The sequence below is a fragment of the Salvia hispanica genome, chromosome 2 (genome assembly GCF_023119035.1).
Source record: "Salvia hispanica cultivar TCC Black 2014 chromosome 2, UniMelb_Shisp_WGS_1.0, whole genome shotgun sequence".
In the NCBI taxonomy this organism is placed as follows: domain Eukaryota; kingdom Viridiplantae; phylum Streptophyta; class Magnoliopsida; order Lamiales; family Lamiaceae; genus Salvia; species Salvia hispanica.
Genome location: NC_062966.1, coordinates 32,622,534 through 32,644,254, shown reverse-complemented (window position 1 = coordinate 32,644,254; position 21,721 = coordinate 32,622,534). Strand labels below are relative to the sequence as shown.

At 36.5% G+C, this 21,721-nt stretch overlaps 6 protein-coding genes across 6 annotated transcripts; 4 read left to right on the top strand and 2 right to left on the bottom strand.

Annotated features, from left to right (window-relative positions):
* Nucleotides 1–2,813: 2,813 nt before the first annotated feature.
* Nucleotides 2,814–4,903, top strand: LOC125206827. The gene is made up of 4 exons (XM_048106050.1): nucleotides 2,814–2,968; nucleotides 3,313–3,901; nucleotides 3,974–4,098; nucleotides 4,475–4,903. Exons 2-4 carry the CDS (start codon nucleotides 3,313–3,315, stop codon nucleotides 4,901–4,903), a joined length of 1,143 nt encoding a protein of 380 aa, XP_047962007.1. The 5' UTR covers nucleotides 2,814–2,968.
* Nucleotides 4,904–8,127: 3,224 nt separating this feature from the next.
* Nucleotides 8,128–9,271, top strand: LOC125206826. The gene is made up of 2 exons (XM_048106049.1): nucleotides 8,128–8,298; nucleotides 8,745–9,271. Exons 1-2 carry the CDS (start codon nucleotides 8,128–8,130, stop codon nucleotides 9,030–9,032), a joined length of 459 nt encoding a protein of 152 aa, XP_047962006.1. The 3' UTR covers nucleotides 9,033–9,271.
* A 1,803-nt stretch (nucleotides 9,272–11,074) lies between these two features.
* Nucleotides 11,075–12,057, top strand: LOC125207958 (protein SRC2-like). The gene has a single exon (XM_048107480.1). The coding sequence runs from the start codon at nucleotides 11,185–11,187 to the stop codon at nucleotides 11,911–11,913; it is 729 nt and encodes a 242-aa protein (XP_047963437.1). The 5' UTR covers nucleotides 11,075–11,184; the 3' UTR covers nucleotides 11,914–12,057.
* Nucleotides 12,058–13,734: 1,677 nt separating this feature from the next.
* Nucleotides 13,735–16,403, bottom strand: LOC125207940 (alanine--tRNA ligase). Its single transcript, XM_048107461.1, has 8 exons — nucleotides 16,221–16,403; nucleotides 15,992–16,132; nucleotides 15,817–15,917; nucleotides 14,794–14,886; nucleotides 14,455–14,557; nucleotides 14,293–14,367; nucleotides 14,038–14,133; nucleotides 13,735–13,906 (listed from the first exon to the last, which is right to left on the bottom strand). Exons 1-8 carry the CDS (start codon nucleotides 16,308–16,310, stop codon nucleotides 13,850–13,852), a joined length of 756 nt encoding a protein of 251 aa, XP_047963418.1. The 5' UTR covers nucleotides 16,311–16,403; the 3' UTR covers nucleotides 13,735–13,849.
* A 341-nt stretch (nucleotides 16,404–16,744) lies between these two features.
* LOC125207941 (heat shock factor-binding protein-like) lies at nucleotides 16,745–18,765 on the bottom strand. Its single transcript, XM_048107462.1, has 5 exons — nucleotides 18,664–18,765; nucleotides 17,667–17,720; nucleotides 17,450–17,473; nucleotides 17,328–17,370; nucleotides 16,745–17,121 (listed from the first exon to the last, which is right to left on the bottom strand). Exons 1-5 carry the CDS (start codon nucleotides 18,664–18,666, stop codon nucleotides 16,982–16,984), a joined length of 264 nt encoding a protein of 87 aa, XP_047963419.1. The 5' UTR covers nucleotides 18,667–18,765; the 3' UTR covers nucleotides 16,745–16,981.
* A 267-nt stretch (nucleotides 18,766–19,032) lies between these two features.
* Nucleotides 19,033–20,953, top strand: LOC125203432 (xyloglucan 6-xylosyltransferase 2-like). The gene has a single exon (XM_048101771.1). The coding sequence runs from the start codon at nucleotides 19,291–19,293 to the stop codon at nucleotides 20,671–20,673; it is 1,383 nt and encodes a 460-aa protein (XP_047957728.1). The 5' UTR covers nucleotides 19,033–19,290; the 3' UTR covers nucleotides 20,674–20,953.
* Nucleotides 20,954–21,721: the final 768 nt, after the last annotated feature.

Sequence of the window (21,721 nt, the reverse complement as noted above, 5' to 3'; positions counted from 1 at the left end):
GTTAGAAAAAAAAATTCCCCGAAACTAGTCTTCAATCAAATTTCCCCAAATATCGAAAGCAATCAATGCAAATCGAGAACAAAATTTTTAAAAAAAGATCATCAAAAAAAGGAAGTTAATTGAGGGGGAATAGGCAACATCCCCTTTTATTCTTGGTTTTGGTTTGTCATGGTTTTTTGCAATGTTTCTCCTTCCACAAAGCCCGGGATCTGAGGGGTTTGGGGGCAATCGGGGTGAATAATTTTCCCCCCATCCCACGTTTGGGGCCAGGTAACTTAGAACAACCCAAAATGGAATACCGACGCAAGTAACTTGGGACGGGGGGAAAGTACCCACGACGATAAAGGGGTGTGAATGTGCCCCCATGATCGGGATAAGTCGTGTTCTGGGGCCCTTTGGGTTTTTGGTTGGAGGGTTTTACGATATATTGTAAGAAAATTGCAAAATGTGCGGGAAGAATACATGCCGGGGAGTGATCGAAGGGGAAAATTCGGGGGGGAAAGGATTTAAAAAGGGGCCTTCAAGGATGCACCACAGCTCGAGTTGGGGAAGAAAAAGGTTGCTAGGAAAAAACCCCTATTGAAGGGGGCAAGGATGTCATTTCGAACAAGAAGATTGCCCTAGGGATTAGGCAAGCCACCCCTTTTAAAAAAAAAAGGCCACATTTTTTAAAAAAAGGGATTTTTAACCCCAAGAAAAAACCTTTGTTTTCGTTTTTGAAACTAACTTTTTTGTCCCCTTTTTCTCATTTCCCCAATTTCATACACCTTTGAAGACTTTTGGAAAGGGGGGTCACCGCCCTCTTCAAACCCCCAAGGTTGGGGAAATTCTTCAAGGATCCACAAAAAAAATTTAGCTTATTTAGTTTTTTAATGTTTTTCTATTCTTTTATTATTTTAACAAGGGATTTGAGCTATTATTCCCCATTTTAACACTTTGGCCTTAATTCCTTGTAGTGGGTTTTTTCTTATTTTTTTTCGGTTTTTCCCTTTTTTAAGTTTTTTTCGCCGGGTTTTTAGGGTTTCGTTTGATTTTCCTTTTCATGTTGAATATGTTTAAGAAGTAGATATGGTGATTACTCCCTTTCTCACAAGTTCAGCAAGTTTAATCTTCGAAAATGCATGAGATCTATTAAGTTTGCATTACTTGTCATTTGCATGTTAGCGTGCACAAACGTAGAGTTTGCATGTTTAGTCATTCGATTTTTAAAGTTCGGTCGGATCGAAGTTCTGAGTTTATTTCAAAGCTCTAATATGCACTCTGCATTTTTCATGTTACTTGGTGAGGAAGACAACGACGCCATTTGAACTCGGGACCACTTATTGCGTTTAGCCACGTGTTACCTCTTGTCTTTTTGCTTTTTAGCTTTCCTGATCTACTAAGTTAGACAAGCCAGTGTATGTCTTTATTCCCTTTACTTTTGTCAGCCATTTTTAGTAAGTTCCCACTTTTCACATGAACACTAGGAGAACAAATCTTGTATGCGTAACAACCTCAACATGTTATAATTACGCTCTCTTGAGTCGAGGATAAGCGTAGCTTGGTTTAGATTTAGTCTAGTTACTCGCCCCAAAGCGTGGTAGCTACGACCCTTCAGTTGCCGTCACGAGTGTATCTGCCTACATCCATCTGTGTGGGATCGATCATTTACTTCATTATCTAGCCGGTAGAAGTGGGTTGATGTTTTGATAACAGGTTTTAGGCCGGAGACCCAATGACACGACTAGGTCTAGGCACCCTCGACTAGTTGAACACCTTGCACGTAAACCTGCTCTTTCAATCGGGCTCCTTCTTTTGGCCGAAAATTCAAGAACTCAGGTTGTGCAACTCTCACTTGAATTTAGGTTGGGGACGAAACAACAAAGAAGGGAATTTGAGGGGCAAAAGGGTCTATGAAGTGGCCTAAATTTAATCTAGATTCTTAGGTTTACACAATCGCAAGGAAGGGCTTGTCTAATCTATGAAAGAAGATACGAAACCTAAATAAAAACAGTTCGTGAAATTTACCCCGTGTCTAGTAGGTAGACTAACAAGACAATCAATCTAGCAGAATAGCACAGATAACGAACTATATCTGAATATTTCCACATAAAATCATCAACCTCTAAAAGAACGGTAATTGAATATTGTTTATCATTCAAGATAACATATCGTTAAAAGTCTCATAATCAAATATAATAAAAAATTTTTTAATACAGTATTTTAGAAAATATTAACCCACTTTTCTATTATTAAAAATATTTTAATATTAATAGACATGGATTCCACCCATTAGTAGAAATAAATCATCACCTCTCTATAAGGGTGAGATCCATTTTCTAGCAACAAAGTAATCGCTCTCTCTCTCTAAGCAACAAGCAAAAAACTCTCCTCTCTCTCTCTCGATTTAATTTACCCCCATGAGAAGAATGTTCTATTTTTGGCTTTCGGGTTTTGCAAGTATAGATGAGAATTGTTGGAAATAAGACTTTTTTTTGTTTGATTTGGAATTTGAATTTAGCTGATGTAGCGGTTTGGGATTATTTGGTTGTGCATTAATTTGTTAAATAGTTCGTGGTTGAATTTTGATAGAAAAATTCCATATGTTGTGACTTTTATTTGGTGCTCGATCAAGTTTGTTCATGAATTGATTTGATTTGTTTGTCCATTGTTTCATTTTCTGAAAGAATTCTCATTTTTCCCTTTTAGTCAAAATGCCATCTTTTTGTGGTTTCAGAATTCTTTACTATTGTGGCATTGCAGAATGAAACATTGCTTGTACCTTTTTCATTGTAATGGATCAGTGAGAGTTTCTATTTTTGGTAAGCAGGTGATGGCAGATCGATAGGGGATGAAGTTGCTTCAAGACGCTTTTAAGTTCACCCGAGATAGTGAAAATCTAGTTCATAGCATCTGAATACCAAGATTACAGGAATTTCTTGGCAGAAGCATTGTCATTTACCAGTTGTTTTGTTATAGATATTGATAGGTAAGACCTTCTCCTATCCGAAGGCAGTCTGAGTTTCTGTCGGAGGCTCGTGTTATCTATTTCAGTTGTGAAAATGGTTAATCTGTTTTCTCGTATGTTCCTACTCGGATTGATAGGCTTATGTCTATTTGCATTTTCATTTTCACCTCAATACTGGTTTTAGCTCTTATCTGAGTAGGAAAAATCCGCCCTTTTACATACTTGTTTTTTGCTACAGAGATTTGAAATTACGGTTCTTTAAACATGTCTCTTTTGATGTCTTTTTTGCATGAGCATTTAATGGACTTGTCTGAAGGAACTAATGCCTTAAGCCCTAATGAACAATATGCTGATTTCATTGGCAGATGTCTTCATTTGCTCTATATCAGAATGGAGATTGTGTTGATGGCATTCCAGTTATGGAGTATGGTGACTCTCCAGAAGCCAACACCATTCTTCAAACTCAGTCAGATTGTTATGATGTGGGCGAGGAATTTGGGGAGCGTGATATTCTTCCCCGTATTGGAGATGAGTATCAGGTCGAGCTTCCTACACTTACTAGAGAACCCAATCACATGTCCTACACTGAAATTGGAAATCACTCCTTCCAAGATTTCTTTGTTGGGTTGCCAATACCACTAATTTGGATCAACTGTGGAAAAAATAACTGCCCTCAAATTGCTCTAGGCTCCAGACGTCCACATCATAAGAATGTGATTGAAAAGGAGACTTTGTGCAATGGTGACAGTGAGTCTTCACACAATTCAGTGAAGGTGGAGATAAAGAGTTTACCAGCTGTCTTGCTGCAACGAATGTGCATTGATGAAGATCATCTTCTGGTTCCCGGATCACTCAGTGAAAGTTGGAGCGATGCTGAAAAAGCTAGTTTCATTCTCGCCTTATACATATTTGAGAAGAATTTTGTTGAAGTGAGGCGATTTGTTGGAAGTAAAGGTATGGGTGCTATACTCTCATTCTATTACGGGGAATTCTATGGCTCTGATGCATATCGTAGATGGTCAGAAGGTCGGAAGACGAAGAGCAAGAAATGTGTTTATGGCCAGAGGATATTCTCTGGGTTGAGGCAGCAGGAACTCTTGTCTAGATTGTTCTCTAGGGTCTCGGAAGAATGCAAAAGTTCTTTACTTGAGGTAAATTCTCTAGATTTTGTTTTACTTATAGCTGAAAATCGTATTTCTTGATTTTCTGAGGTTTGAATATGCGAATGCTTCTTTGTGTTTGCAATAGAAAAATAAAATCAAGATGAGATTAAGTAAAGAATTTATAGAATAAACAATCTTGATGGATATGAATAAGGCTGTGGTAGTTCTATAATGCTTATATAGGGTGTTCACATGGTTGATAAATTGGATTTTACGATATATTGGAACAAGTATTTGAAGGATTTCATGATCCAAAAAAGTATGCAGTGCATAGGCTACATTATTTTTATATAGAGCTATCATCCAAAGTGAACACCTCAAGTGTTTGAATTTTGCTGAAGTTCGTTCCTTGATTTGTTCATAGGTCTCTAAAACATTTGGAGAAGACAAAATATCATTAGTCGACTATGTCTCTTCTCTGAAGGTTACAGTGGGGTTGGACCTCATTGTAGAAGCTGTTGGTGTTGGTTTGGGCAAACAAGACCTGACCGGGATGGCCTTGGAACCTCAGAGGTCGAACCATGTGACCCGTTCAGAGATACCAGCAGGAAAAGCATGCTCCGCGCTGACAACTGCTGAAATCATCAAATTCTTGAGCGGAGATTACAGGCTGAGCAAAGCTCGTTCCAATGACCTGTTCTGGGAGGCCGTTTGGCCTCGTTTGCTGGCAAGAGGCTGGCATTCGGAGCAGCCCCAAAACCAGGGTTACATTGCTGGTTCCAAGTTTTTGGTTTTTCTTCTTCCCGGTGTTAAGAAATTCTCAACTTGGTTTAGCAGCACCTTCACCTGTTGAGGCTAGTTCTGAGCAGCAATCTGTTGCGAACACGCGGAGGCTGAGCACAAGGTACCGCCCACCAACAACACGGGCGCTGGAGGCTGTAGCAGGTGGATATCTGAGTGTAAGCCGGAGGAGGAAGGGCAGGGACACGAGCTCACTCGATGCACAACCACCAAGATCTTCACAGCAAACACGTTCTCGGCCTGGCCCAAGAGAATCTCCCAGAAGTTCCATGAAGTTTGTGTTAAAATGACAACCCCTCTAAAATGACATCGTGACACCGCTATACAAGCATTATTATAACGCATACGCAATATTACAACACTACACAACACCCATAAACATTGTCAGATAAGATGCTTGATATCATTGCCTTAAGAAAATGTTGTATAAAGATCAGCACATTGTTGCCCGTCTTTTTCAGATTTTTTTGCCACGTGGCAGCTTATTATTCGTCCACGTGTACAAATGATTGGCTAGAAATGGTGGTATGGTGTTATTTTAAGGACCAGGTATCCTAACATGCCCCTATATATATATATATAGAGAGAGAGAGAGAGAGAGTCCTATTAACCACGAATCCACCCTAAAAGACCGAACTAGAGACCTAATTTGGACCACTCATTTTTCTTAATCTTATGGTTATGATTAATTTACAATTAATTAATATTATATATATATATATAGAGAGAGAGAGAGTCCTATAGACCATAAATCCACCCTTAAAGACCGAACTAGAGATCAAATTAGGGCCACTCATTTTTCTCTACTTCATGCCATTACTTCTTTCCATTAAAACTTTTTATTACTTCATAATGCTGCTATTGACATAATTATCTTTCAGTTGGGTTTATGGTATTACTTCATTCCAAGTAGTTTATTACTTCATTCAACATGTTATTGTTATGAGCTTATTACTTCATTTAGTCGTGCTATTACTTCATTCCTAGTTTATTACTTCATTTATTCACAAGTATTACTTCATTCTCGTTACTTATTACCATTCCGTTACTTTATTACTTCATTCAGCTTATGTTATTACTTCATTCCATTAGTTTATTACTTCATAATGTGTTATGACATAATTATCTTTCAGCTTGGGTTTATGGTTATTATCATTCGCTAGTTTATCACTTCATTCAATCATGTTATTACTTCATTCTATTAGTTTAGTACTTCATTTCGCTTAGTTTATTACTTCATTCGGCCATGTTATTACTTCATTTCGCTAGTTTATTACTTCATTCAAAGATGTTATTACTTCATTTCATTAGTTTACTACTTCATTTCATTAGTTTATTACTTCATTTTATTATTTGTTATTTCATAATGTGTTATGACATAATTAAATTCAAGATAAAATCTAATGCAAAATTACTTCATAACATACATTTATTTAGTTTATTATGTAGTGAATATAATTCATTATTTACTCCTTTAAATAAGTTTTTATCGAATAAAAAAAATTCTAAAAAAAATTCTAAAAATTTTTTTAAAAAAAAAAATTAATTTTTTTTTATAATTTTAAAAAAAAAAATTTAAAAAAAATTTAAAAAGTTTTTATTTAATAAAATATTAAATATATTCTAAATTAATCATAACCATAAGATTAAGAAAAATGAGTGGCCCAAATTCAATTTAAGTTTATTTTAAGAAGAAATACATCGATCACAACTCTCTCTCCTCTCTATATATATATATTGAGTAGCATTATTAAATTGACCAAGATTCTCTTTACAGCTTATTCAACGGGAGAGACTAGAATTTTTTTTAGCAATTATTTGAAAAATATATCTCAATTATTTTTGGAAAAAATGTCACATAAATTATTCCGACGCACGTAATATCGACATCACTTTCAAGTGAGCTCCTAAAATTTTATATCCATGCAAATTTTCTTTAAATTTATTAACTTATTTTTAATTTTCCTTAAATGCCCTTCTCGCACTTCAATATTTATTTACACTTTCACATTCCTCCTCACATCAATTCTTGGCTCCGCCCCGATTGACATGACAACCAACACAAATTCTCACTTATCCATGTGACACCGAACATCAGAATATGTAATATGTAAAAGCACTCAATTTTGTCTCATCGCTTGCGGCATAAGCTTAATTTTATCTTTGTTTTAATGCGCTTACTCGATTTTGTACTATCATCTATGACATTTCCTAAATTTTGCCCTCGGTATAAGATATTAAACTGTGAAGAAGTAAGATCGTTCAACAACAGTAAGTCTATTGAAATCCTTTTTAAAGTCATGAGAGCCTTCATTAGCTTCATACAATTGAACTTTCTTATTTGATGTATTTTATAAAAACGATCAGTGCAAAATGCAACAAATCAAAAACATGACAAAAAAATGTTTTTACTCCTCAGAGATGTTTTTGAATGGATACAAAAATACAAAAATCCTACATTAAGCATGCTCCCAAATAAAAATATACGCTACTCAAGTAGTATTTCAATACAATAAATACGTACTAGTGTATCAACACCCACAAGAGAAACTCAGCAACATATTGAATCAAACTGGGCTCAAGGTTGTGTTTAGTTTTCAACTTGACTTTATTGTGATCCTTGAATGAGTATCTCGTTGTGATATTTGACCAATTTTGTTGTGAGTATTAAGTGGAAAGTGAATATAATTTTATATATTAATGTGAGAAATACTTCTTTTCCGAATATAAGAATGTGATATTTTTACTAGAACAATCTTAAAAAGAGAAATGAGATATTTTTTATGGGAGAGATAATATCCCATCCGTCCCTTTAAATATGCAAATATTTGCTTTTCTACAAGATTATGTAGATTGCTTTTGTGAGTTAATGAAGAGAGAGAAGTAAGAGAGAAGAAAAAATGGTAGAAAGATTGTTTCCATTTTTAAATGTTTATTTTTTAATTAACGAACTAAAAAGTTTAAAACGTTTATTTTTAACTGAAATGTATGAAGTTCAACTTTATAATAAATTCATCTCGTAGCCATAAACTTTGCCTCAATTTGGAAATTACTCTCCGTCTCATATTGAGCCATATTTCGCTGCTAAAGACGAGCTTTAAGAAATGTTAAGAAAGGAATATGGAAAAAAGCTAGTGGAATGTGAGTCCTATTTATATATATTAAGCTTTTAAATGAACACAATTAAACGTACAATATACCATTACCATTTATAGTAAAAAATGAATGCGATCTATTCGTCGACGAAAGAGTACTCTCTCCGTCCTATCAAGAAAAATGGGTCAGGCATTTCGTCGAGCAACTGGAAGGATTGGAATTGAAGAGGATGCATCAAGAGTAAAAGCAGAAAATGTCCTTGAGGATCGAGACCCGCAATATGATTCCATGCTCAATCAAATGGTGGGTAGAATTCAAGCAAAGCCTGGAGGGAAGCTTGAGATGGGCGAGGTAAGGGATCAGAATTCATTACACAGTACTACATTATTATAATTTTTCAGGCTCAAAGACACATCGTAGTCCTACTACTGATTGTCTAGCCAAGAGCAAGCCGACTTGATGAAAGATTTTTCAGTAACTTGCATATGTAGTCGCCTGATAGATGAGAACGAGACGTTTTACTCCTGATTAAGCTTTATTTTCTGTAATTAAATCTTTATCTTCTCAAACAATCAAACTATAGCATGTTTTGCGTGATGTTGATTTTGTTAATTTGACGGGAAGAAGCTACCATTCTCTTCTCCAACTTACACACCTCTTCGGCTTTCATCACACAATCTAAATTCTTCTTCTAGGTCTACTCTATAACGAATACACCAATTTGACCCTTCACTACTAACACGACCAATGACTCATATATTCATCTGAATTCTGCCTACAACAACTGTTTTTGACAGGCCTCGGTGGTGGAGAGTTACAAAAGGCCTTTGCCAAAACTACGGAATACAAAACCAGAATCCAGCAGGTACGAGGACTGGTCTGCGCCTCCTGGAACACTTAAGATAGCACAGCTACGCCAAATCATTCTCTTGCACGAGGGCAAGTCAGATGAACATGATGGTCCCATGGATGCTGGCCAAATTGCCGAACGGTTCCGGATCGACGTAGCACAGGTTCAAAATATCCTCCAGTTTGTATCTCTTCCTCCAGAGGATGACAGTAAAAAGAAAAATGATCAAGGATGATCACTTTTTGTTCTAAGAACTTCATTTATGATGTTTTTGAAGAACTTTTTGTATGAGGCATAGATCTTCTAGAAGTGATGAGAACTGCAAATTGTACCAGGTGAGTGTTTAGTGTTACTTGAGAGTGATTTTTTTACAGAATTTTGTAATATTATAGTACTTACCCTTATATTCTTGCTTGTTGGAAATAATACTGTCAAAATATGTTGGAAGAAAATGCATTTTGACTTGGAACTTAATTTATCTTTCTGTGCTATTGAAGTTTTATTGTTCAATATCTTTATTCCACTCTAATGGACTCCATCGTTTACGCCCCAATTGTACCTAAGAAAACGTAAACGTCTGAAATTAGGCTGGAACAAAGAACATCATGCAAGAACAAAATGAATAGGGAAGAATAGAAATACTCCTATAAACTAAAGATAACATTAAAATTCCTAATTCAAATAAAATTCAACAACAAAAAGTAGCAGTCTAAAAAGACACTTAATTTGAATAAAATTCCTAGTTAACTAAATATCAAAAGACAATAGAAAAGCCTCTTAATTTTAATAAAACTTCTAATTTATTAAACATCAAAGATAAACATAACATGAGATAAATCTTACAACTCGACTAATTTCATCCGTAAAGTCTCACATAACATGAGATAAATCTTACAACTCGACTAATTTCATCCGTAAAAGACTTTACTTCAGTGTACAGTTATCAAATGGGTTGGGCCGTCCAAACCCACCAGTGAGTGGGCCGAGTTGTGTTGAGTTTCTTTTTATAAATTCGGACCTAGACTAACTAAGGTTCACTTAGTAAGTGAGTTGGACTGGGTAGCGTATAAAATTATACTCCCTACGTCCCATATAATTTGGGACATTTTGACCCGGTACGAATTTTAAGAAATCTAATGGAAAGTGAGTTGAAAAGGTGGTGGGATATGGGTCCAACTTTTAAAGTATTAGTTTTATAATAAAATGTGAGTAGGAATGAGTTAGTGGAATATGAGGTCCACTACACAAAATGGTAAAAGTAAAGTGTGTCAAATTATGTGGGACGGTCCAAAATGGAATACTAGGTCAAATTATATGGGACGGAGGGAGTACATATTTAAATATTTTTTAAAAAAATTTTATGTATATTAAATTTTTTATTTAGATAATACAAATAAAAAAGAAATATTTAGAGGATTAAACTATTTATACGATTTTATATTTTTATTTATAGTTCATATATATTCATTTGATGATTTTAGAATTACATATTCCCTCCGTCCCTATGTGTAGAGGCGTTTCATTTTCAGCATCGTTTTGAAAAAATGATAATAAATGAAGTAGTTAAAATGGAGAATAGTAAAGTAAGAAGAGAAAATAATATAGATAAGAGTCTTCTCGATATTGTTCCGTTTCTTAATTTACTTTTCCTCTACTTTAACTATTTATTACTATCATTTTTCCAAAACGAGTACTCAAAATGAAACACCTCTACTACAAAGGGACGAAGAGAGTAATAATTATTAGAGTACATAAATGTTATATCCAAATTTATCTTATTACAATTTTTTAATTCAAAAAAATCAAATGTAAGAAGAAAATTTTAAAATTATAAAATTTAGAATAAACATAACTAAAATTATGATATAGAAGTACTCCATAAAGCAAGTCCTGGATTGTTAAGCTAAATTTGATCAATTCTCACCCTACTCCATTATTTGGAATAAGCTACTTCAACATTGTCCAACATGCTCTATATATAATTTTGACGTATGTTTCATGGACATAAATCTTATACTAGTAGTACAAAACTATCCGTGTGATGAAAGTTGAAATTTAGATGCATAGCTTTGGGGCAGAGGATGCGGATGAAGCTGCCTCAGTCGACGACAACACAAATGATTGAAGTTATTAGTAGAATTTTCTCGTGCCCTTGGCCAACAGTGGACCGGGGTCGACTGTAGAAGATTTTGCGAAGAAGCTTCTGAGAAAGAAACATTAGTTTACTCAATTTATACACGTCACCTCAGTTTCCTATATAGAAATAGTAGCATAATACTCCATATATATAACACACACAAATTTTGAATTCTGAATCTTATAACTAGTCTTACACTTCCTTTCATCATATGTTTCTTTCTTAATTTGTGTTGAGTTTTTCAAACAAAATGGTGCACCCAACTCTAGACATCACGGTTCAATACGCCGAGGATCTGAACAAGGTCAGCTTAATCTCGAAAATGGACGTGTACGTCGTCGTTTCCATCTCCGGCAACCAAAAGACTAAAACACCCATCCATCAAGGCGGCGGCACCAACCCCACCTGGACTTTCCCGATGAAGTTCGCGGTCGAGGAGGCGGCGCTCACGCAAAACCGCCTCATGCTAGACTTCGACATCAAGTGCGAGAAGGCCTTAGGCAACAGACTCATCGGCCAAGTCCACGTCCCCGTCAAGGAGCTTCTCGATATTCCGGCGAAGCCCTGCGCCGCCAAGAACTTCGTCACCTACCAAGTCAAAAAGCCCGACGGAAGGCCCAAAGGGAAACTCACCTTCTCCTACCATTTCCGACCAACCACCGCCGCGCCGCCGGATTCCACGATTGTGTACCCTGTGGTGGAGCCCATTTCGCCTTACCATCTCATGATCGCGCCGGAATCCACTCCGCCATATTCGCCGGCGGTATGCGGAGGACTATATCCACCACTGCCGCCGCCGTCATCGTACCTGCCAGCTTGTGGTATGATAAAACCGGAAGTGTATCCTCAGCCACTTTCGTCGCCGCCGCCGTGTTTAAAGCCGCAGGGGTATTTTGGTCATTCGCCGCCGATGATGCAGCTAGCTCCGGATTGGTGGATTGCTGATTGGAGACATGATACGCGATGCACCGGATTTTGATTCCAATTTATTTATTTTTTGTGTTTTTTTTTACTTTTCATACACATTAGTTTAGTGTCCAATAAAATTGTGATTGGGGTTAGCTTATGACATTTTTACTGTTTTTGTATACATCGAGCTAGATAATTATTTTATTGATAATAATGTGATGTTATGCCAATAAACCAAATATAAATTTGAATTTTATGTGGATACAATTACTCAAAATAAAATTGAGAGTGTAAGGAATACAAATGGAAGGAAATTGTTATTTCTTGATTGATTCCATTCCTATGTTTGATAACTACAAATAATATAGAAATGGAATGAAATGAAATATGAATAATTAATATGTTGATTCTAAAAAAAAAAATATTTATTCAAAAATATTTTTGCCAAATACTCTATTTTTCTTGTGTGTATATGTGGTGTTGTGTTTGTGCATATGTGGTGGTAGTGTGTGTGTGCGTGCATATGTATTATTGTGTGTGTGTGCGCGCGTATGTGTGCGTGTGTTTGTTTTTCAATTATAAAAAATTTTAAAATTTTAATTTTATTATAAAATTGTGATGATTAAATTTAAATATAATACTCCATAAAATAGCATTTATATAATTTTGTTAAAATTTAAACAAGAAGAAAGGAAAATAAAATGGAATGTAATGACCACTCCTTAGCTAAATGGATGGAATGACTATATCCATATGGAATGAAATGACCATTTCAAATGGAATCTGGTGAATCCTAAGAAAAAAACTTATCAAGCAAATGAATGAAATGGAGGTAGGAATGTAATTCAATTTTTCCTTTCCATTCCATCCCATCCATTGGCGGACACACATAGACATGAGGGAGGGCTTAAGCCCTTCCTCAATTTTTTTTTTACTTTTCTAGTTGTATTATATTATAATTTTGTTAGTAATTTGTGTGAATTAATGTGCAAAAGCCCCTACCTAAATAAAAAAGTATAAGGAAATAATTATCCCGTACAAAATTTGAATATATAGCCCCACCCTGACAAATTTATGCGTCCGCCATTGATCCCATCCCATCATCATACCAAGCAAGGGGCTTAATGCATCTGCCTCTAAAAACATTTGGGCGTATGACACTATTATGATGCAAATAACCTAAACCGTTATTCAAATTTGGTTAGGTGCCGTGCCAATTAGAATATTAGATATTGAATCAGTCAAGAAAGGATTGGTGGAATTTAACAACCTCATAAAATGACTAGTTTTATGGAGTATTACAAAAAACACTGTTTTGCTAGGTCCCTCTAAAGAAGTCTTTTGCTAGTTCTTGATGACAAGTCAACAGTCTAATGAGCTATCATTTTCGTGTCACTTGTTTCCAAATAAATTATGGTACCATTTCATTTAGTGGGTCTACGAAAACATAAAAGCAGTGGACTTGGTCTTACTTAAATTAAATTCATGGAAATTATATTTGAGTTTGGCGTCCAAATTTAGGCATAGTGCATTTTGTAAGAGTCGTACTATCATAAATACAATTCTAAAATATCTAATTCACTCTTTAAATACATTTCTAAATTATCTAATTTTACTAGCACATGTTTTAAAAAAATTGGTTGACTTTGCAAATAAAAATAATGAAAAAGTTAGTGAATGTGGATAATATATATTGATTTTATAATAAAATATTAATAAAGTGAATTAATGAAATATGAGTCCACTTATCAAATATAATAAAAATGAAATGAGACTTCGGGTGTTATCAACAATGACAAAATTGGACTTCTAATGGGGACATGAGGAAGTAATTTGAATTTGATTACATCCAAACATACATATCTTTAATATCACAAGATTCAAAACTAAGTAAAAGAAAATATCCAAGATGTTCGATTATTAATGCTTAATTGATTATACCATCAATTGTTGTGTTACATTTGTTTGAGATTGAATTTCATTTGCATACACACGTCTCACATACACTATCCAACATTGTAAAAAACTTTTGTCAATCCCTTTTTTGTCCGAATCTGAGTAACCTGAAAGTTGAGGAAAAAGAAAACGAAAAATGATCAAAGGAATAAAATACTAGTAGTAACATTTTTTCATTGAAAAGAAAAGACCAATCAGCTCTATATATCCAATGATTCAAAGGAAATAAGTAGCATACCGTTAGGCTCGAGATGTCACTGATGTCTCCTACGTGTGTGCCCCCGCACGGGCACCCTAGGGTTTGCCCGAGCTGCACAATCCGGGGTGTGCTGTCCTGAAAAGTACAAGAACGGGAGAAAGTAGTCTCAGAAACATTTGCAAGATTTGAACAATCATAAATATCTAAAGTTGTCAAATACTATCTGTTAGGTAAGCATTCCCTCTCGAGTCTCGAGTGCAAGTTACATATAGGAGAGACGAAGAGTATGCTGACCTTGGGTATGTACTCGGGAAGTGATCCACCGCAGAGTTGAGAAGCTTCATCGTAGGGTAAAATGGAGACGGACACCTGGACGAAGCGAGGACATATTGTAGTAACGACGCAACATCATTCTAAGTATATAAAGAGTGAAGGTTTACTTTTAAAAGTACATACTTTCCCTCCTTTTGTGATCAAACTGTTAGCTTCTGCTTGTAGCTCATTCTGCTTGCTTTGTAATTCATTCTGTGGAACTGTGCCTTTGTATTCCACATACGGCCTGCAAACAACACGATAACAAGTAACTCATAAGACGAAACCAAGGAAACAAGCAGCGAGATAGAACCATTCTGCTTCAACTCGGAGTAGAAGATGTGTTATCAAACTAAACTCGACACCAGGAAAGATACAACCACATATAACCAATCTGTTAGATTTTTTATATTAAGAATCTCATTTTCTGAAAACGAAGTTGAAGAATAATGAAAAGCTAATGTAACTAGTTAAAGTGCATACCCATCTGGGAAGTGGTATCCTTTGGAAGGCTCCAAATGCTCCCATCCGACGTTTCTCACACACATATCAAGTAAATGCCCAGCTGAATGTAGCCTGCAAGAACGTTGCATCGCTTTTATAATGTTTAGTTATTGGTAATAGCAGCATCCGATTTCTTGCATAAGCTTGCCAAAGTTAAAAGCTAAATATTTTCAAGGAAATCACAGATATGAAATAACAAATGACACTGGTTCTTTCTACTTGATATTGTAGTATCAACGTTTAGCTATTTAAAGAAAATATTTCATGTATACCAATTGAAGCTCAAAGCCAGACATTTCAACACACCAGCAGTAAGAGCATACCACAAGATTTGAAATAACATTGCTTCTACTCTATATAGAGGCATTAACAGCGTGTGGCAATTTGGAGAAAAACTTCAACAACTCAAGCAACTAGCAGTTGGAGAAAACACAAAATGCGAAATAACATTGTCCCGACTTTGTATGGCATATTACTAGGAAAACCAGAAAAAAGATTTCGTACACTAATAGAAGCTAAAACCTGAAAATTTTCACAACTCATTCTACTTCTAAGTTCTACCAACTCACAAAATGCGAAATAACATTGCTTCTATTCAACATAGTATAGAAATAACGTTGTGTTGAAAAAGCTTGCATAAACTAGAAGCTCAAAGCCTCAATTCAAACAACCATCGGTGAGCGAAAGCCACAAATTGTGAAATCACATCGAAACTCAATATACCATAGTATGCGTTAGTTGAGGAAAAACTTGCACAAAGCCACAAACTAGTAAACGTTAAAAGCTAGCTATTTTTCAAACAACTCAAGCAACTAGCAGTAAATTGAAATCACAACCTATGTAATAACATTGTTCCTCTCTATTTATTTGGCTATTAAAGCAAAGATTGCATAAACTAATCCGGAAAGGCCAAGAGAAAATCACATAATGTGAACTTCATTCAACATGGTCCAAATCACTTGAAATTAGGTTAAGATCAATCACTTAATATCTCATTAATACCTGGAATTAAGTGTACGCCTTTCTTGATCCACACTCAAGAAAACTTGAGCACCTTTCTCAAAATTCCCATCTTTGGAATTGAACCGGCCATAGTGATACACCTATAACAGAGCCAAAAATGTGAAAAAACAAAAAATTTCCCACAAAAATATTATGATCGCAGAGAAAAACAGACGATTTTATCCTTTGATCGGACATCCTCAACAAGGAAGGTGAGGTGGGTGCTGGAAATGTAACCCTTGTCTGAAGGCTGGCCGCCGCCTTGTGGGTGGAAAATAGTGGAATCCAGCACCAAAGTCTGCCGCCCATCATCACTCTTTTCACGAATTCATCAAGAAAATCTAGTTAGATATCATTTGCGTAATACTGTGTGTGTTTGTGAGAGAGAGAGAGAGAGAGCTGACCAGGAAGGAAGAGAGGACAGTGGAAGTGGATTGGAGCCTGGACGTGTCTTCAAAGTAATCCAGTTTTGTTGGGATTAGATTTTCTGCCATTGCTGTGGATTTCTCAAAATCTCTGCAACTCACGCCCTTGTGTTAACTGTTTAAAGCTTTCTTCAACTTTGGCGTTACAAATTTATTGTAAAATACTCCCTCCGTCCTTGTTTTGCCATTTCAGTTCGTTCCATAATAAAATTTTTACTACTATTTTACTTAACGTCTCACATACTTATTCTACTCACATTTTGTTATAATCCGTATTATAACTAAATATGACTCCTATTTCGGGACGAAGGAGTACAAAAAACATGTCTTTGGTGCATCGTGTATCTCATTTTGTCATTTCGAACGGTTTACTCATTCACCTTTTTACAATTTTGTTATTCTATCATTTGCTAGTTCTTCGAATTGAAACCTTCTAGATTTGACATATGACTAATTAATTTGTGTCAAGATCAACATGTTGTAGATTAGTTTGTATCAAGATAGGATAGGGCTAAGAAAAAATTCATTCGAGTAAAAACTTGCAGTTACACAATAAAACCATAGTTTGCTCGTAATGCTCTGTTTTCAGCGAGCAAATTACACATCCACACATACAAAACACACCAAACCTTAAGCAAACTAATTTCCTCCCAAGAAATACGATCACAGAATAGACCAAGGGAAAATTTACGAGATGAGAAAAATAACAATCTGCGCTTTTGTAGAAGCACTCATTTGATTTAACTATCTTCACCTGACTTTGGATCTTCTCCAGACTTCGATGGGGCTGAAGGAGACGGAGCACCATCTTGACCCATCTCGGTTCTTAGGTCGTTGATGCTCTGCTCCAACTCATCAATGCGGTTTCCCATCTCATCAAGTAGAACACGGTTAAGGAATTCAAAGACGAACATATCACTACTTATGAATGGTAAAACCCAAACTAGCCAAATATACCTAAATATGTTGAGCAATGTGTATTCCAGAAATAAGGATGCATATGCAATATCATTGTCGAAAGAAATCTATTTGATGATGTTACATAGAATGAGACAAGCAAAGAAACACAACTACTTAGAAGGATATTTTTAGTGATGATGGACTCCGACATTACTTGGAACCTAGATTGCTGCCGAGAGAAAAATAGATTAGTAAAAAGATGCCAAGTGCAAAATATACACAGAAACAATCGCGAGTAAGATTAATACCATTTGCTGGAGAAGGTTTTGGACCTGCACGATAACACCAAGGGTTAGTGCCAAACGATGAGCATTAGTGGTAATCCAACCAACCCTTCTACCCAAAAACAAAGGCTTGCAAAAGTATGATTTCAAATAGACCGAAACTTGTAAATGTACAGATTGTAATCGGAAAAAGATCAGCACAATAGACAGTCATAAACAAAAATTAATAGAATTGACTTACGAATGCAGTCATATCACCCGTACTTTGTTTAGAACTGTCTGCATCATGACCGTCCTGCAATCAAAGGCAGATGTCCATTACATAAATATTTGTATTAAGGAGCATTGAAGTGTGCAACGAAACCATGAAAAACAAGCATCTATTAATAACTTCAACAGATCAATATAATATTGCAACGAAGAAAGAACACTAAAGAGAAGGAAAAAAGCAGTAAATGCCCTCGTTGCTCGCATAATCTGAAAGCTATTGTAGAAGGTAAACAACCTAGTATCAACACATACCAAGTTAACAAATCCAACAGCAGCATGCTAGCATTTTGTCGACTAAAAACAAATTGTTGTAACCATTTACACAGTTTGGGAAAGCCAAAGGCAAATAGTAATTTACTCAATAAGCCCACTGAAGTGAACAATGATCACAATTTCATAATTAACTGAAGCAACATAAATACAAGCCAGCAAACAGAAAAATGCATTTAATTTCCAATATATTGTGATATGATGAAATTTTACTAAACCACACCGTGATTACAAAAAAGTAAACCAGCATCACTTTGAAGTTTGAACTGTCATTAGAACTAGAGCAAATCAACTATTCAGAAAATGACCCAATAACACATGAAACCAAGCTATTCTTCAATATTCAACCCCTCCAGACAATCATAGCAATTTTACACATTTATGTAGGTTCAATACATTTGATGCCTCTTCAGTAACTTAATTCATTGATAAATTGCAATTTCCTTAATTCACATTGTTCAAGCTACAAATCAGCAGTAGGGAAAAAGTAAAATTAGGAAAACCCTGTAAAAAATTATCAGTTATCCAAACATTCAAACAAACAAAGGGAAAAAAAGCTGAAAATGAAGCTGACAACTAACGAACAGTTAGAGAAAAGGTGAAACAAGGCAAATCTATAGATCGAAACTTGAATACACTCACGATCCAGAGAAATTCGCGAAAACATAAGCAAAATCATTCGAAAATGGGCAAATTACCATGCTTTTTTGGGAGAGTTCGTTTGAGCTGTGGAGAGAAATTGGAGTGAAATATTTTTGAGATTGTGATAAATGAGAACTTCGGTTGCTGAATTTCAAATTTTAAAATACAAGACAGCTAAAAAGCCCATTAAAATTGTACAACACCTTTTTTGCAAATCGGGCTGTCAAAATGGCCCGACCCGACTTTTCTAAGGGGCTAATACGTGTCCTCCTCATATTTTATTCCTATTATTTATTTAAAGTTAAAGATTCATTATGCATAAGCAATTAATTAAAATAATTTAAAACCGTATTAATACATGTAAAATACTACTTATTCAATATCATAATTTTTAGAAAGTTTTTAAGACAAACATTCCAATTTGTGTGAATTCAGAACCAATTCTCCGTTTATCCTCTCAATTCAACTCTGCCGCTTTCAACCGGCCGACACAAAACTATTCCTCCGTTTCGTAAAACCCATCTCAAATTTCATCCAAGATCCCATTTTTAATCAATATTTCTTCACGAATCACGCCCCCAGATGAAGCAAAAGCATCAATTCCAACCCCTTTCCCACACCCACATTACAATTTCTTGAATTCGGCCTTTCCCCGTTCCAGCTCAGGCCGCCCAGAATTCTCCATGATAGGCCGCCTTCTCGGCCCGCGCCGGGCCCGCCAGCTGCAGCGGTTCGTACGCAACGGTAAGCTCACAATCTTCTGCCTTTTCCTCACCGTCATAATGCTTCGCGGATACCTTGGCGCCGGAAGGTTCGGGACGCCGGAGAAGGATCTCGACGACATCCGCGAAACCCTCTCCTTCATCCGCAATCGGGCCGAGCCGCGGAGGGTCCTCGAAGAGGCTTCAATCTCGGCTCAGGGGGGCCTGAAATCTGCCGAGAATGCCGGAGCTGGGAGCAACAATTATGCTGCTTTTGACATTACTAAGATTTTTAGGGATGAGGATGATGGCGCTGAGGAATTCAATCGTGATCCTTCGCAGCCGTATAGCCTCGGCCCGAAAATATCGGATTGGGACGAGCAGCGGGCCGAGTGGCTGCAGAGGCACCCTAAATTCCCCAATTTTTTACGTGAGCATAAGCCTAGGGTTCTGCTGGTGACGGGGTCGTCTCCGAAGCCGTGTGAGAATCCGGTGGGGGATCATTACCTGTTGAAGTCGATCAAGAACAAGATTGATTACTGCAGGCTTCATGCGATTGAGATTTTCTACAATATGGCATTGCTGGATGCTGAAATGTCTGGATTTTGGGCTAAGCTGCCATTGATTAGGAAGCTCATGCTGTCTTACCCTGAGGTGGAGTTTCTGTGGTGGATGGATAGCGACGCCATGTTTACGGATATGGCGTTTGAGCTTCCGTGGGAGAGGTACAAGGACGTGAATTTCGTGCTGCATGGGTGGGATCATATGATCTATGGTGATAAGAACTGGATTGGGTTGAACACTGGCAGCTTCTTGCTGAGGAATTGCCAGTGGTCTTTGGACCTTCTTGACACGTGGGCACCCATGGGGCCGAAGGGGAAGGTCAGGGAGGAGGCGGGGAAGGTCTTGACGAGGGAACTCAAGGGCAGGCCGGTGTTTGAGGCCGATGATCAGTCTGCAATGGTGTATATTCTGGCCACGCAGAAGGAAAAGTGGGCTGACAAGGTTTATCTTGAGAGTGCGTATTATTTGCACGGTTATTGGGGGATTTTGGTGGATAAGTACGAGGACATGATCGAGAGTCACCACCCTGGTTATGGTGATCACAGGTGGCCTTTAGTCACGCATTTTGTGGGCTGCAAGCCTTGTGGGAAGTTTGGGGATTATCCCGTTGAGCGTTGCTTGAAACAGATGGACCGAGCATTCAACTTTGGAGATAACCAGATTCTGCAGATGTATGGATTCACTCATAACTCTCTTGGCAGTAGGAGAGTGAGGAGGATACGGAATGAGACGAGCAATCCTATTGCAATGAGAGATGAGCTCGGATTGCTTCACCCTGCATTCAAAGCAGCGAAGGTGTGATCTTATTGACTTCTCAAGTGGAAAGAGGATGTATATATGATGGATCAGAATCATTAGTTGTGAGTGATGATGACACTTTTAGCTCATGAGATTTTGCTGGGCTTCTTCGATTTTCATTGGTTTGGTAATTAGTAGATGTTAATTTGGGATTTCTACTGTGAAATAGTATAACTCCATAACCATTTGAGCATAGTTTGCTCAAGTTCTATGAATTTCCATGTAAATAGATAGAGATCATTTATTGTTGTCTGATATAAATGTTAAAATCTTTGTTTTGATTTGCCATTGTGTTGTGGTAGTGTTTCCTTTGTTTTCATGTTTGTAGTTTTGGTGGTGATAAACATTTGGTCTGCAACATGTGGCTGTGTCTTTGCTGGAATGCACGGGTAAGTGGTCGTTTTGGGTCGCTTTACTGGTCGCCATTAGCTTGCATATGGGAGAGAATACGAGATTTTATGATTGCTAGGTTCGTGTGCGTTTTTAGTACATGGGAGAGAATACGAGATCGTATCACATCTCAGTCTTCTTAAATTTGTATTCTTGGAGATGTTTGCAGACTTATAAGAAGATGTGAGTTTTCTGTGGGTTCTTGAAGCTGGAAGTTTAGCCCATGTGTTCTTCTCAATCTTGTTGTATTTTGAGTTACCACTCTTGCAAGTTGCAATGTACACTTATACATTTGAAGTTGTCTGAATCTTTGAAGCTATAGAGTTACTATTCTTTATTGCTGCTGTGGCCAGAGGATCTTGTTGTTGGCAATCTTATCAATCTTTATGTTCTTGGTTTGTGTCAAATCGTTAGTAATTGCTGCATGTTGTATGAATTAATTTTGCATTTCTTGGTTAGAATATAATAATACTATAACTTGTGAAAGTGAACACACTGCACCAATGTATATTGAAAGTAGTTCAACCATACGTAGTTTAATAAACGCTATTAAATGCGATGTTCTAACATTTTCGCTTTTATAAAGTACTAATATAGAGTACTCCACTACTTACTGTATTAGTTTTGACTTTTGATTGAAAGTTAAAAACTAAGCAGCATA

Excerpts from the sequence above, each read along its gene's own strand:
- LOC125206827 (XM_048106050.1), top strand. The coding sequence starts at position 3,313 with ATGTCTTCATTTGCTCTATATCAGAATGGAGATTGTGTTGATGGCATT. Across the intron at positions 3,902-3,973 it reads GCGATTTGTTGGAAGTAAAG|GTCGGAAGACGAAGAGCAAG; the intron begins GTATGGGTGCTA and ends GATGGTCAGAAG. Across the intron at positions 4,099-4,474 it reads GCAAAAGTTCTTTACTTGAG|GTCTCTAAAACATTTGGAGA; the intron begins GTAAATTCTCTA and ends ATTTGTTCATAG.
- LOC125206826 (XM_048106049.1), top strand. The coding sequence starts at position 8,128 with ATGGGTCAGGCATTTCGTCGAGCAACTGGAAGGATTGGAATTGAAGAG. Across the intron at positions 8,299-8,744 it reads GGAAGCTTGAGATGGGCGAG|GCCTCGGTGGTGGAGAGTTA; the intron begins GTAAGGGATCAG and ends TGTTTTTGACAG.
- LOC125207958 (XM_048107480.1), top strand. The coding sequence starts at position 11,185 with ATGGTGCACCCAACTCTAGACATCACGGTTCAATACGCCGAGGATCTG.
- LOC125207940 (XM_048107461.1), bottom strand. The coding sequence starts at position 16,310 with ATGGCAGAAAATCTAATCCCAACAAAACTGGATTACTTTGAAGACACG. Across the intron at positions 14,558-14,793 it reads GGATACCACTTCCCAGATGG|GCCGTATGTGGAATACAAAG; the intron begins GTATGCACTTTA and ends TGTTGTTTGCAG. Across the intron at positions 14,134-14,292 it reads TTCCCGAGTACATACCCAAG|GACAGCACACCCCGGATTGT; the intron begins GTCAGCATACTC and ends TGTACTTTTCAG.
- LOC125207941 (XM_048107462.1), bottom strand. Across the intron at positions 17,474-17,666 it reads CGGGTGATATGACTGCATTC|GTCCAAAACCTTCTCCAGCA; the intron begins GTAAGTCAATTC and ends GTTATCGTGCAG. Across the intron at positions 17,122-17,327 it reads GGAGTCCATCATCACTAAAA|TTGATGAGATGGGAAACCGC; the intron begins ATATCCTTCTAA and ends ACCGTGTTCTAC.
- LOC125203432 (XM_048101771.1), top strand. The coding sequence starts at position 19,291 with ATGATAGGCCGCCTTCTCGGCCCGCGCCGGGCCCGCCAGCTGCAGCGG.